General features: G+C 27.2%; 3 protein-coding genes across 3 annotated transcripts; all 3 read left to right on the plus strand.

The window, feature by feature from the left end:
* The first annotated feature begins 106 nt into the window (after positions 1-106).
* On the plus strand, positions 107-3,679 carry LOC137820906 (protein DEHYDRATION-INDUCED 19 homolog 7-like). Its single transcript, XM_068625234.1, has 5 exons — positions 107-322; positions 441-577; positions 1,049-1,126; positions 2,768-3,027; positions 3,397-3,679. The coding sequence occupies exons 1-5, from the start codon at positions 253-255 to the stop codon at positions 3,503-3,505; spliced, it is 654 nt and encodes a 217-aa protein (XP_068481335.1). The 5' UTR covers positions 107-252; the 3' UTR covers positions 3,506-3,679.
* A 574-nt stretch (positions 3,680-4,253) lies between these two features.
* LOC137821772 (pathogenesis-related protein 10-like) lies at positions 4,254-5,206 on the plus strand. Its single transcript, XM_068626523.1, has 2 exons — positions 4,254-4,571; positions 4,862-5,206. Exons 1-2 carry the CDS (start codon positions 4,268-4,270, stop codon positions 5,152-5,154), a joined length of 597 nt encoding a protein of 198 aa, XP_068482624.1. The 5' UTR covers positions 4,254-4,267; the 3' UTR covers positions 5,155-5,206.
* Positions 5,207-10,588: 5,382 nt separating this feature from the next.
* LOC137821179 (ABA-responsive protein ABR17-like) lies at positions 10,589-12,418 on the plus strand. Its single transcript, XM_068625649.1, has 2 exons — positions 10,589-10,974; positions 11,900-12,418. The coding sequence occupies exons 1-2, from the start codon at positions 10,794-10,796 to the stop codon at positions 12,193-12,195; spliced, it is 477 nt and encodes a 158-aa protein (XP_068481750.1). The 5' UTR covers positions 10,589-10,793; the 3' UTR covers positions 12,196-12,418.
* Positions 12,419-15,555: the final 3,137 nt, after the last annotated feature.

Genomic DNA, 15,555 nt, shown 5'->3' on the forward strand with positions numbered 1-15,555 from the left:
ATATATATATATATAATTACATTTAAAAGTAATTGTTTTGTAATTTTGAAAAAAAAAATATAGCTAAAATAGTTTTTATTACAAATTTTCATAGATATATTGACATAGACAATGATTTGTACAACGATATAAATAAACGCAAAACACAACAAACTCACTCTCTCCTCTTGCCGGTGCCAAAAATTCTCTCTCTCTCTCTCTCTCTCTCTCTCTCCGACGTACATTTCTTGCGGTTTTTGATATTAGGGTTTGATGGACTCCTCAGATTCCTGGGTTTCCACGCGCATCTCCAACTCTTCACGCCGCTATCATTCTCGATCTGGTTTTTCACTATCTCCACTTCCTTTATTCTCTTGTTTGAATTTTGAAAAATGTTTTTTATTGGATCCAAAAGTTATGGTATAACGAATTGTAACAGCGAATTGCAATTGTTGCTGCAGATCTGTACATGGAGGAGAGTGAAGGGAACGATGATTTCAGAGCGGAGTACCTCTGCCCTTTCTGCGCCGAGGATTACGACGTCGTTTCCCTCTGTTGCCACATTGACGATCACCATCCTATACAAGCCAAAAACGGGGTCCGTTTCCCCTCTCTTCTTTCCAATTACCAATTACCGACACAACTTAATATCAGAGTTTTAAAGCTTATTTTTAATCCTTCTAATTTAAAAAAAAAAAACATGTTCCATTTTAATTTTAACCTAATATCTTTTAGTTGTAGTTATAGGAACTTAATTAATTTAAAATGTATATTTATTTAGAGAGTAAATGAAATTAAAAAAGTGTGTGCATAGAGATTAAAATGAGATGTTTTCAGTGTTGTTTGTAACTATATAATGTGTAATATTTACGAGTGTAAAGTTGAAAGGAGTAATTAAGCATGATTTGAATTAGTGATCACAGTCAAAGATAAATAAATTATTTATTTTTATTACTACTACTATCAATTTCTTCTAGTGCTACAGTGAGGATAAGCGAGTATGTTTGTCGGTGGGTCGGTTTGTTTTGCGCGCTAACTTGTGTTTCTTAATTGTTGCTTGTGTCTTCAGGTGTGTCCTGTTTGTGGGAAGAAGGTGGGAGTGGATCTCGTTGGACATATTACCACGCAACATGGGAGCTTCTTGAGGATATCCTTTTTGCTATTTGGTTTGTTTCTTATGTTATTTTGTCATGGTTTTTCTACTCCTCTTTACTTCAGTTATTTGACAATTTTAAGTTGACAGTTCAGTTGTTTGATGCTTTTGAAGTTTGAAAACTAAACAGGAAGTAAAATGAATAACTTTTTATTTCCCTGTTCAAATTAACTTATGGACTTTAACTTTTGGAAATGTAGGATTTGATAACTTTTAAAAAGGTTGACCTCCATACATTGATTTTAATTTAGGAAGGAAGCTTGATTCATTTTATTTTCAATTTTTCTTCTTCCATAAACATTTAAAGTAGGCCAAAATTTGTTGATAGATAAAATTTCAATATGGATGCATATGGCCTTTAACAAAGGAAAAGAAAAGAAAAAGGACCTGTAAAATGTCATGTGAAGAGTTTTCATGTGTCTGCCCATCATTATGAATGGTAAGGTCTGCTACTTGAATTGTAGGGAATGAGTGATAGATTTCAGTGAGCCAATTTAAGTATGTTTGTATTAAGCAAGCATTAATTTAGTTTGTTTGGAATGAAGAATAGTGGTAGTGGACAAAGCATGCTTTATCTGATGTGTTTAGACTTTATCAAATGTGGCTAATTGTTTTGTTTAGTTATTCCTGTGATTTCTTTCAAACATTGTTAAATTATAATATTATGCGTTGACTCTGTACTATCTAGTTAAACTATGTATGTAGAACAAGAGTCTGAGTAGGGATGAAAAGTATGCGCCGACTCTATGAATATCTGGAAAATTATCCACAAATGGGTAGGATAAATACCCGTTAATTGGGATGAGTGTAGGATATAGGTAGATGAGTCCAGGATAGGTATTTACTTGTAAGTTTTATTGTGGATGAAGGCGTATTGTAGGATACTATAGCACTTATCCCACCCTATACCTATTTTATTTATTTATATGGTTTTTGCCTGCTTAAACCCATTTGTTTTTTAGTAGTAAGTTAGCAAAGACACCTTGAATGTATTATAAAAAAAATTGTAGCTATAACTTACTAACTCATTTTAAAAGATATAAGTTAGCAAACCTGATTCACATTTGCTAACTCACACCCACTTACATATGTAGAAAGAGTAATTTAGCAAGTTACACATCGGGCGTATTTTAAAAATTTGCAGTTTTAACTTGCTATATTACTCTTTCTAAAAGAACAAGTAGGTGTAAGTAAGCAAAACCTATTAAATAATATAAACATATTCATGCATTCAATTTCTTCGGGATTTTGGATAAACCACCAGAAATTCATGTTAACAAATAACGGAAGAAATCAACTACATCCTTTCATTCAAGAGTTAAGTTTTATAATTAATATTTTTTTATTGATTTATACACAAGTGAAGTGTGCGGTAATGGGAATCAGTATGGATATATAGGTATTCAAATGGCACAGGAATGAAAATTAAAGTTGTTTATCCACACAAGTATTTGACAAATACAAATTTTTTATTTTTAAACATGCGCATTGAAGTACTCTACCCAGTCCCTACCCATTATCGTTCTTGTATGCGAGAGGTGAACCCAAATCTTATTTCGTATCTGCATTGCCTTGAATAACTTGATTTCAAGTACTATTCATTTGGTCAAATGTTTTTCCATAACCAGAACTTACGTGCAGCGTAAAAGGAGGGTCAGGAAAGGAGGCTCTGGTTCAACAATTACTATGTTAAGGAGAGAGTTACGAGAGGGAGCCTTGCAGTCACTTCTTGGAGGTTCTACATTCATAGGTTCCTCCAATTCTGAGCCTGATCCTCTGTTATCATCTTTTATGTTCAGCCCACTTGTTGCTGATGAGTCTTCGAGTGCAACACCTCCTGCTTCCATCCAAGGTGCCCTTGTAAAAGAAATCTCAAAAGATTATTTCTTGGAAAGGTAGGAATGTTGATACCGCTGTCTTATTATGTTTTGCTATGCATGTGGTCTTATGCTCTGTATGTAGTTAAATCTGTGACCGTTTTCTTTTTTTAAAATAACTGATGAAACAAGAAACGGTTTCTTGCATTCAGGAATTCATGAATTGGAACCATTAAATCAATGATCAGATAGCTCACATTTCGAATACGTATATTTAAGTTAGATTTATCGAGATATAATGAGTAGTTCTATCTGCATTCAATGGTTGTGATTGTTGGTGGAATGACTTGAACTGTTGTATGATCATTTTAGCATCGTGTCACAGTGCTTCAAAACCTTTTCATTCATTTTGTGATTGACAACTATTCCAATATTGTGTGGGTACAGAAAACCTAAACAGTTACAGCTGTCAGAAGAGGATAAAGTAGAGAACGCTCGGAGGTTTGAATTTGTGCAAGGGCTTCTCTTGTCTACCATTCTTGAAGATAAATTATGACTGCATTTGTAGCTGGTATGCCATTATTGTATTAGGAGCTGGAGCTGTAAGCACGAGAGAGAGAGAAAGAGAGAAATTCAGAACGATACGAAGTGGCAGTAGCTACATTGGATATGTTATATATATGTATGTTGTCTATAGTTATGTTCATAAATGCAACCTTTTTTTCTTGTCTGCTTGTCTTCCATTGGGAATAAAATTCGTTTCACTAGCACGGCCACATTGGGGCACTAGAATTTATACCCCGTTCGTGTTTAACGGTTTGTTTCTTGAGATTCTTGTACATCATGAAAAAGGTAGGGTTAAATTATAGAAAAACTATTCAATTAAAGAGGGTATTTTCATCATTTCATGTCAATGATGGGTTACAGGTTTAAATTTATTGGATGCAGGAAGCAAAAGCGAATAGCTCAAATTATCAGCAGCCTGCCATACTAATAATTTTTTTTTAATTTTTAAAATAGTATCTAATTTAGTCAATTAATTTTATTTTTTTAAATTTATTTTTATTTAATAATTTTATAATAGTATATATTATAGATAAAAGCAAATATTTAAGATTTTTTTAAAAACTAATATTTAGTATCATGTTAACTTTTTAATTAATGTGACTATTTTTTTTCTTATAATGAGAAGTGAAAAAGTACAAGAAAGGAAATAAAATGAATGCATAATTTATTATATCTATGATCTCAACATTCAGTGACAGAGACAGAAACACATATTATATATAAATGGTAGAAGTATACCTAAGCATCACAGATGGGCAGTGCAGGCCAGCATAGCCGGCAGCCACCGCTATATAAAGAGTTCCCTTTCCCACATCAGAGACCACAGAGCAGAAACCACCACTTAAGAGCTGAAACCACCACTAAGAGCAGAAGAATGGGAGTATTTAGACAGGATTATGATACCCCTGTTGCAGTGCCTCCTTCTAGGCTTTTCAAAGCCATGACATTAGATTTCCATAACCTCTTCCCAAAGCTTGTGGATACCATCCACAGTATTGAATTCACCCAAGGAAATGGTGCTCCTGGCACCATCAAGAAGATCACCACCATTGAAGGTCAGTAACTAAATGCTATCTTTTAATTACACTTAAAAAAAATTATTAAATAAAAACCAATTTTATAGAAAAAATAATTAGTTATTGATAAAATTAGATATTATTTTAGAGAAAAAAAATTATTGATATCAATTAATTAGTGTTCTTCCTCTAAATAAGCCTAAGATATACAGTGAGTGACTATACCCTAATTATAAGAATCCATTAAATTTGTACTAAGACAATTTGAATAACTTACATATAGAAGATTGTAGAATTGATGAGTGTGAATGAAATTAATATGGGAGCAGGTGAAGAAAGCAAGTATGTGCTGCACAGAGTGGATGCAATTGATGAGAGTAGCTTTGTATACAACTTCAGCATAATTGATGGCACTGCTTTGCCTCAGACATTGGAGAAGATCTCATTCCAGACCCAACTGCTTGAAAGCTCCAATGGAGGAACAATTAGGAAGGTCAATGCCAATTTCTTCACAAAAGGTGAAGCTCTTCTCACTGATGAGGACCTCAAGGCTAACCAAGCCAAGATCCAAGGACTTGTCAAGCTTGTTGAAGCATATCTCTTGGCAAATCCTCATTACTGAACCTCTTTGCAGTAAACCATCAAAACCCTTCATGGATTTCTAGCCTCACCAATAAATTAATAATACTTTTTCTCAACTTTCCATTTGGTAAACATATAATCTGATTATAATTTTTTATATAGTAAAAAATAAACAAAATAAAATGAGATATTTTAGGTGTTCCAATCTTTATATAAATACTTCAGAGTGTCTCAACCCTTATACAAACACTTTAAGTTTATACAAACACTTTAAAGATGTATCAACCCTTATAAAAAAAAAACCGTCAATGTCAATCTGTCGTACACAATATCTAATTTATAAATATACTTCAGATTCTACAAACCACCAAACCAATCATTAACTAAAATGCATCTTACATCAACCAAAATCATCATCTACCAATCACCTAGTTATAACCTGATTATAATATACTAGTGTAATAAACCTACAAATTTAGGTATATATAAGATAAACTTGAACAGAGAAAAGAACTTGAATAGTTTCATGCAGAAAAAATAAAAAGTGAGGTTAGAAGACAAAACAAAATGGCCATACCTTGGAAAGGGGAAAACAATTATAACTGACAGAATAAAGGAAAGCTCCAATATATGATTAGTTAATGTAATATGTTGATTAAACTTAACTTTAATGAAATACGTAATTATAATTAAAAATAGTTATTATAATTAGCTCAAACAAATACTATATAAATTAACAATAAAAAAGGTAAAAAAATTAATGAATTTAATATGTTGGTGCTTTATTTGTGTTTATTACACTTAATTAACCCAACAAATAAATAAATGGTTAGGATTTTAAGTGTGAGTTTGTTCACATTGAGTAGGAATGTGTATGAAGAACAAGACATAAGAAAGAAGATCATCATATCCAATGCTTTAAGATTTTAGATTGAAAGTGATGTCTTAACTTTTTTTATATGAAATGTTCATAACGAATCATTTAGACATTTTTTCACATAAAATATTTTACAAATTGATGATTCGAATATGGAAAGTCTTCTTGACAAGGAATTTTAGGTAAACGTGTTCCATTATGATAAAAACAACTATACAAGTGGATAACCAATGTTGCTTTATGCAGAGGTGACCAATGTGGAAGAAACTCACACTTAGAATCTTAACAATCACGTCTTAGGAACAATATAAAGACTTATACAGAAAATACTTTACATAAATATTGAAAACAGAACGGAGTGAAGGAAATGAATGTTTATTGATGTGAGAATGAAAGAAGAAAATGACTTTGTCTTAAAATGAGAATCTCAAATCTTATAAACACAACGATATTCACTAAAAAAAATCATTAAATAAATATCAATTTTAGAAATTAAAAATAATTAGTTGTTATATTGACTAAATTAGATATTATTTTAAAAACTAAAAAAATTATTAGTATCTAAATTAATTTGTATTATTGATAAATAGTTTCTAAATTAGTATCTAATTAGTTATCAAAATATTAGCTATCAACTTTATAATCTAAATAATTAGTAGTTAAAACTTTGATAGCTAATTAAATAAAAATTTAAAAATTATTTATTAATAATAAAAACTAATTTAGATATCAATAATTTTTTTTTAATTTCTAAAATAATATCTAATTTAGTTAATATAATAATTAATTATTTTTTTAAAGTAATTTTCATTTAATGATTTTCTAGTGATTTTTTTTATCTATTTTAAAGTTGTAAATAACCTATTAATATATAAAAACTTTAACTAAACAATATAAAATTATTACCTTTCATAATAACATATAAAATACAAAATAGTCAAAACAAATGTTAAATCAACCAGATTAAAGGGCATCTTAGGTTGTGAATTGAGAAACTTTGCCGTCCATCAACTCTTTAGGATTTTCTTCCTGCACCCCTACATTTTTCTTCCTCCACCCCTAAATTCTTTGAAATGCTGAAATTATCCTTTCACGATGATTCTTGAATAAGAGTTTCTTAAGAAAAAATGTTTCTAAAATAGGCAGCAAAGGACGTTTTTGAAATAGGAAATTCTGAAGATAAAAAATCATTCCAAAATATTCTTTCCATAACACATTTTTTTATTTCTGATAAATCTGAAATTAATAAAATATGTTCTGAAAATATCTCATAAAAAACAATTTGAAAGTCATTTTTAAAATAGGTAAAACAGTCTTCTTAAAAAATATGAGGTACAGGAAGAAATTTGTTGGGGGTGCATGAAGAAACAGCCCAACTCTTTTTGCTTTGCTTCAGTCAAGCTTTCCAACTTTTTTCTGTCATTATCTTCATATTATAACTTTAATTGAGAAAACAAATATACTACCTCACTGTATAATTAACGTAATCTTTTAATTACATAAAAAAAAAAATTTTAAACTCTAAACTCTAAACCCTAAAATTTAATTATAAATAGTATGTATGGTTTCATTGTAGAAAAACATAGAAAATCAATTGTTAATTAGTCAATGTCAAATTTGTTGTATATATTCGACTCAAATTATTGAAGTTAATTTATTATACCTTTTTAATGCTGATTTTAAGTAGCATTAATTAACCCAATATTATTTCATTATTATTTTTTAAATTAATTTTTAATTAAAATAATTTAGTGTTCACTTAACTCACGTTAATATGTTTTTATTTTAAAATTATTTAGTTTAGTATCAATTAAACTAACACTAAATAAAATTTATTTTTAATATTAATTAAAGTTGTATCACTCTGACGAATGTGAATAAAATAAAAAAATCTCGTATAAAGTTTTTATCGTTAATAAAATAAAAATAAAAAATAGGACAATTTGCAAGAGATGAATGTGAATAAAAAGGATAAATGTAAATGAAAGAAATGAGGAGACGTGTGTGGATGAAAGAGATATATGTGAATTAAAGAGATGTATAGAAATCAAAGAGATGAGTGTGAGTGAAGAAGATGAATGTAGATGAATAAGATGAGTGTGAGAAGATTGCTCATTATGAATGAAGAAGATGTGTGTGAAGAGATTTATGAGTGTGAAGAAATTTATATTCGAGTATTCAGATTAAAAATAATTTACAATTTCTATTAATACCAGAAAGACACACAAATTCATAGAACATTAATCGGTGTCTACTTAGTCAACGCTAAATTAAATAAATATAAATATTATAAATAAATAAAATTAGTATCAATTAGGCTGATACTAACCTTATTTATTTGTAATATTTATGTAGTTAACATCAACTTAACTAATAATTATTTATTAAATTTAAAAATAGTTAGTACTACCAAAAAATTGAGTAAACATAGTAGCATCCAACAACATTAAGTATATTCTATTAGCACAATGCTAATAACACAAATATTTATTTACTTAAAAAAGAGTTGGTTAAGCTAACTCTATTAGTATGGAATATTTAATGGACTCTATTAGTATTTACTAAGAAGTCCTATAAATATTTATTTAATAAAAAATTTAGAAATATATATATATATATATATATATTTAAATTAATATATTATGTTGCATTAAAGTTTACTTTTACCAAGACTAATAATATTAAAACTAATTTGATATTGTAGTATTAACTTCAAGTCGTGCAAAGCATTAATTATATATATATATATATATATATATATATATATATATATATATATATATATATATATATATATATATTCATAATGCCAAAAACTTATGGAAAAGATTTGGAGCAAAGATTTTTCCAAAGAGATCTTTTCTACATTTTTGGACCATTTTTTTTTCTCAGTTTTTATTTTTGCATATTTTATATAAAGCAAAGTTTAACACAGAAAAAAATAAAATAGTTTTTCTCCCTCTTCGTTTTAGCTAGCAATATAAAACTTTTACTCTTTTTTTTAAATAACACATAAAAAACAAAGGTTAAACAAATAAGATTAGAAACTTTGCCGTCCATCAACTCTTTGTGCTTTGCTTCAGTCAAGCTTTGTAATTAAGAAAATAAATATACTAGTATACTGTATAATTAAAGAAATTTTTTAATTATATTAAAAAGATATTTAAAATTTTAATTATATTAAAAAGATGTTTAAAAATAGTATTAAATTTGTGTAGTCGTTACTTTAAAAAGAAAAGTTATTTAGTTATTTTAAAATAAATAAAAAATATTGTTTTATTTGATCTAAAAATTAAATATACAAGTTTATTGTCAGTATTATTTGGTAATTTGGACTAAGTCGAAAAGTTTAATGACAAAATTTGAATGCTCTGCATAATAGGATATATTATTAATTACTATTATTATTATACAAAATTTATGAAAATTTATTCGTGTATAATAAAATTTTATTTGGATTTGCGTTATTTAATGAAACTCTTTTGAATTTTATTAGATTATAAAGATCATGGTAAAATATTTTTTTTTTTAAATGTGATATTTATCGAGGGGTATTACGTTGCGAGCATGCAGCTGCTAATTAATATTGCTAACCAATTTTTAATTTAAGTAATTTAGATTTGTTGACTAAAGCAACTATTTTTTTTTAAAAGTGAGAATATTTCTCAGTATCTTTTTTTTATTATTTTAAGGTTTGGTGGCATCGAACTTCTTGAATCATTCCGAACACTAAAATTAATTCTAGATGTATCTATCATAGTAAAGACAACATACAAGTAAAATAAAATGAACAATTATTTAATTCCCAAAAAATTATAGTCATTTCATGAGTTAAACATATTTTTTTATAGGTAATCACATCTTAAAGTTTCATAATTAATTTAATAAAATATAATCTTTAGAGAAGAAAATTAACTATATATATATATATATATATATATATAATCCAACACTTTTTTAATCCCACCCACTCTTCCTGAATCGTAGATTAAATCTAAAGGCAAAGACAACACACAAGCTAAATTTACAAAAAAAAAAATTAAAAATTTTAGACCCAAAAAATAAAGTGGAGTCATATAATTTTCTGGAAAAAAATAACATCAATTTATTACAGATTATACAAAGTATATTGTCTATAATAAATTCATGATTTCATCAGTAATGCATTTCTTTATTATTTGAAAAAAATAAAATAAAGCCGTCTATGGTATTATAAATATGTTTGGATACACTTCTAAATATTTAAGAAATTAAGTAAAACTTTTTTAAATTAAAGCAAACAGTATAAGTTAAAAAGAAAAGTTAGAATTTCATAAATTAATTTGTATGAAAAAGTTTGAATGCAAGTTAGGGTTTATCGATCTGTATGCAAGAGAAGAATCATCAATGAACTATTTGACATTTTCTTTTGAATACTTTGATCATTAACAATAGATAAAACCTTAATCAATTCATAGAGCATTAAAAAACTACATTATTAATGGTAGCACTTTGTGTAGAGAATAAGATATACTCATATTTACTCCACCTTCTGACTAATTCTTAGTCTTCATTCTCCTAATCCCATTATAAAACATGGAATAATACTGCATGATCCAATAATTAAATGAACATCGTGGTGAGCACCAAGAACAGTGAAGTTGTTAAGATAATTAAGTAGCATTTATGAGTAGGAATTGTATCTGGTGTGAGGCTATAAATACCATCTCTCCCTGTGCCCTATTCCATATTACAATCTTTGCATCCAATTAAATTACTGTATCTTAGTATTTGTGTTGATCTTTGTGTGTTTATTATCGATCATGGGTGTTTTTGCTCACGATGATGAGAACTCCTCCACATTGGCTCCAGCAATATTGTACAAAGCTCTGACCAAAGATTCAGACAGAATCATCCCAAAGGTTCTTCCTGTCATCCAGAGCATTGAAACTATTGAAGGAAATGGTGGACCTGGAACCATCAAGAAGCTAACAGCTACTGAAGGTCAGTGTACATAAATATTAATAATGTTAATTTCTCTTAAAACACGAGTCTTAATCCTTTTGTCTGTATGAGTTTGGTTATTTGATGTTTAACTTTCTTGGTTAACACTATAGTTGGTTTTTGAGGTTTCTGATGTTTTATTAATAGTTAGATGGAGGATTTTGGCCTATTTAGAGGAGACTAAGGTTAAGATTTATTTTTTTTAATAAGGATTTGACCATCTTGAAGTGGTTCATATTTATTTATTTTCTTTTATTGATAAAAAAAATTAATAATGTTAACTTCTTTTTTGCTAATATTTACTTTTAGCATATGTTCGTTACAAATTGAGTGTTGCAGATCCATATCTATAAGTATGTGCAAATCTCATTTTATAAATCAATTTTATGGGATTTAACTAGATTTAAAATTTACTCTGTGTTGAATTTGAGTTAGGTTCTGAAAAGGGTTTGTTTTGATTATGCATACATACATGTAATTCAGATTGTTTTATTTAAAATAATTATGATCAAAGTTACTCTTCTTCACTGTACATTTATATGTTTCTTACTTAGTAACAAAAGATCAAAGTAAATTTAACTCTAAACCTATAGATAAAACTCAAAATTAAGTTTTTCTTTTTAGAAACTGATTTCAAGCTAGCAAAGAATAAGAATGTTTTTAATAGTAAAATTTATCATATTAAACTTTTTGAAGGGTAAGTTTTTGTATTATGATTAATGTCTTAAACTTTTAATTTATTAATTTATATGAGATCTGTTAGAAAATGAGATAGATTTTCTGAAAGTTTTGTCGGGTAGACTTTTTAGTTATTTTTAAGAAGGATTTTCTTGAAATAACTCTATTTATTTATTTATTTTTACTGATAAAAAAAAAAGTTAGATTTTAAAGAAAAGTAAGTAAAGAAAATTATGATTTTTTGCAGGTGGCGTAACAGGTTTTGTGCTGCAGAGAATCGATGCAGTGGACGAAGCAAACCTGGGATTCGACTACAGCATAGTGGGAGGACCAGGGTTGCATGAAAGTTTGGAGAAAATCACACTTCAGACGAAGGTGGTGGCTGCTCCTGATGGTGGCTCCATCTCCAAGGTCTCTGTCAAATACCACACCAAAGGCGATGCACCTCTCTTAGAGGCAGTGCTCGAAGAGTCAAAGGCAAGAGGAACTGGTTTTTTCAAGGCTGTTGAGAGTTACGTGTTGGCAAACCCTGCAGAATACTAGATCCATCTATGCTTCTTCAACATCTGCTTTGCTTTCGTTTCCTTCTGAGTTTGTTTTATGTAACATTCTTAAGTGTTACAATGGTGTTCCTGAATTTCGTGTGATCCAAAATCTACGTCTCTTGTTGGTGTTCATGTCGATTTCCATCTGTATTCTGCAATAAATATATATATTATAATGCAATGGAATCTTATACTATTGCATTTTCTATTCTTTCTTTCAATTGCTCTTCTCAAACTCTGCAATCAACCATCATGTTATATATATATATATATATTACTCTATAATTCTGGTTATTAAGGTTTTTTTTTTCCTAGCAATGATTTGTAGTATTTTATTTTATCAATAATAAAGATTAAATAAATAAGAATCACTTTAGAATAATTCAATCCTGGTAAAAAACTATACTCTGAACGAGTACAAAACAAAGACTTAAATCAACATTTAGTTAAACAGTTAAGATTAATCAAACACACAAAATTATCATTAAATCATATTCATGCAAACTAGATGGTTAAGACACCAGTTAAAATAAAAAAAATAAGCTAACGGCACCTTAGAGATAACTTATGACCAAACTTTTGATTGAATAAGAACAAACATTTTCAACCCTCCAACACCTCTTCTTTAAAAATTATCTTATTTCTGAGATTCCAAATCTCACTAATCCTGAAACTGAAACAAACACCAAGTAAGTGATTTGTAAGGATTTGTTAAGAAAATTTTGAAAAGAAAATGAAATGAGAAAAAAAAATGGTTGATTTCTATTATATTAAATATTTGATTTTTTTATTTATTGGATTTTTAAAATATTATTGAAAATTAATAAATAATATTTTAAAATAATTAATGTTTTTAAAAATGATTTATTTTCATGTTCCTAACTAGTTTTTCATTACAGAAATGCTTACATTTTAAAAAAAAAATAAAGACAATTTTGGCATTATAATAAAAATAATCTACCAACTTTCATTATTCAATCACGTATATTAATTAATTTTCTAGTCAAATCTATTATCCTTTATTAAAACCAAACTACGCTTTCATTCACTTTTTCTTTAAATCGTTACAAACCAAATATCTACTTTCCACAGCCTAATCAAATCAAAGAGAACATAAAACCAAATAGAAGATAAAAGACAAAAAAAATTATGAATGCAAGAGTATTGTACCAAAAAATTTATAATTCTTTATTTAAACGCATATAAGAATAAACATATATCATGTTGTTTGCCACAAGAACTACACCATTTTTTATTAAAAAATAATATATAAAAATTGAAAAAAAAAGATATAAATGGGAGCAGTTGAGATGCTCCAATCCATTTATAATTATTGATTATACATAAAAACCATACACCATATGACTCTTAATTTAAGTTTATTACTTGATTACATAATCAAAGTACCTAAGTAGTTATTACATTTGTATTAAAAGAAGTTTAATTAATTAATTAATAGACCTGATTTGTACAGGTAAGAAAAGGATATTTAATAATCTTAATTAATTAATGCCGATAAAAATAATATTAATTAATTAATGATACAATATAGAGTTTGCTTGGATTATATTATGATATAAAACGTCTACATAAACTTATATATAAACTAATCACTCGTTTATTTTGACTTTTCGTTAATCAATCAGATTACTCCAAAAACATTCAAACTAATTATTGAATAATAGTAATTATTCCCACTTCCAGCAATATCAAATGCCATGTTTTCATGAAAGAAAGATTATAAAGATTTATTTATATTTTATGTTGTTATTTTGGGTATTACAGTTTATTTGGTTGTGATGCATGTAGCTTCAATTAATACTTGATTTCAGTGGGAACAATACATCACATTCTACAACTACAACTAATACTATAATCAATAATATAGAGACTATGATTTGTTATAGCTGAAAAAAAAAACTAATATAGATTATTTGATTTGCAGCACTTTGGTCAATTTTTTCATACAGAAATAATGTTTTTTTAGAAGAGAGATACTAAATAATATAATTTAATTATTGATTTTGTTATTTTCAAATTAAGTTTTTGGTTAAGAGTAAATACGAAAGACTTTCTTTCTCTTTTCTTGATTGGTCTTTTAACTCATGTACTTCATCAGAACTTTATAGTAGTAAACTGCAAAAAAAATTATTAAATAAAAATTAATTTTAGAGACTAAAAATAATTAGTTACTATAGTGACTAAATTAAAGACCATTTTATAGACTAAACAAATTATTGGTTTCTAAATTAGTTTCTAATATTGATAAATAGTTTTTAAATTGGTATCTAATTAGCTACCAAGATTTTAACTACCAATTATTTAGATTCTAATTTTGATAGAAAAATCTTGATTGCTAATTAAATACTAATATAGAAACTATTTATCAAAAATAGAAACTAATTTAGAAACCAATAATTTTTTTTTAGTTTCTAAAATGGTCTCTAATTTAGTCACAATAACAACTAATTATTTTTAGTATCTAAAATTGATTTTTATGTAGTTATTTTCTTATAGTGGTATTTGATTTCGTATATGAATGAGTTATTTACCTCATTAATCAATGTATGAGCGAAATAAGATAGAAATGCAATCAAATTCAAATCTTCCTAAGGACATGTTTTATGTAGTTTTTTCATAATGTAATAAAATCATCAAACTAATATCTTTATTTCCTATAATAGTAGGATAATAATTTTATGAAGAAATGTATAGATCAACCCTCTTCCTTATCTTACAAGTCACCCCATGGAAATAAGAAATTAGAAGAAAGAAAGGGATAAAATGGATTTGAATAATTAAGAAAGGAATAAAGAATAGAAGAGAAAGATAGGGAATGGATAAAATTAACTTCAAGAATCAAGAAAGGAATAAAGAATACAACAAAGAAGTAAAAAGTAAAAAGTTAAATATAATAGTCAAGCTTCATCTTTAAAACTTGAGTTTTTTATCAAGCAAATTGGAAAAATATTATTATTGTAATTTTCTGAATTGAACTCTAAAATCACTACACCTCTATTATAGATTTATAATAACGAATATTTAAAATTATAATGCTTACAAAATTTATTATTAGCGTAATTTTATGAATTGAACTCTAAAAACACTACACTCTGTGGCTTAAAAATTAAAAACTTAGTGAGATAATAAAAATGTCCTGAAAGTAAGGTTTAAATGTATTTTTTTTTTTAAGTTTAGGATATTTTATCATTTTAATAATAATTTAATTTTATTTAATTTTTTTAAATAAAACAATGATATGTGTGATTGATTGTCATTTAATTTTTTGGCAACAAATTAATTATTTAACTGTATTTCTCATATAATTAAGATCTTATCAGTACATTTTTTCCATCTT

Source organism: Phaseolus vulgaris, chromosome 9 (assembly GCF_000499845.2).
Source record: "Phaseolus vulgaris cultivar G19833 chromosome 9, P. vulgaris v2.0, whole genome shotgun sequence".
Taxonomy (NCBI): domain Eukaryota; kingdom Viridiplantae; phylum Streptophyta; class Magnoliopsida; order Fabales; family Fabaceae; genus Phaseolus; species Phaseolus vulgaris.

Excerpts from the sequence above, each read along its gene's own strand:
- LOC137821179 (XM_068625649.1), top strand. The coding sequence starts at position 10,794 with ATGGGTGTTTTTGCTCACGATGATGAGAACTCCTCCACATTGGCTCCA. Across the intron at positions 10,975-11,899 it reads GAAGCTAACAGCTACTGAAG|GTGGCGTAACAGGTTTTGTG; the intron begins GTCAGTGTACAT and ends GATTTTTTGCAG.
- LOC137821772 (XM_068626523.1), top strand. The coding sequence starts at position 4,268 with ATGGGCAGTGCAGGCCAGCATAGCCGGCAGCCACCGCTATATAAAGAG. Across the intron at positions 4,572-4,861 it reads GAAGATCACCACCATTGAAG|GTGAAGAAAGCAAGTATGTG; the intron begins GTCAGTAACTAA and ends ATATGGGAGCAG.
- LOC137820906 (XM_068625234.1), top strand. The coding sequence starts at position 253 with ATGGACTCCTCAGATTCCTGGGTTTCCACGCGCATCTCCAACTCTTCA. Across the intron at positions 323-440 it reads CCGCTATCATTCTCGATCTG|ATCTGTACATGGAGGAGAGT; the intron begins GTTTTTCACTAT and ends TTGTTGCTGCAG. Across the intron at positions 3,028-3,396 it reads AAAGATTATTTCTTGGAAAG|AAAACCTAAACAGTTACAGC; the intron begins GTAGGAATGTTG and ends GTGTGGGTACAG.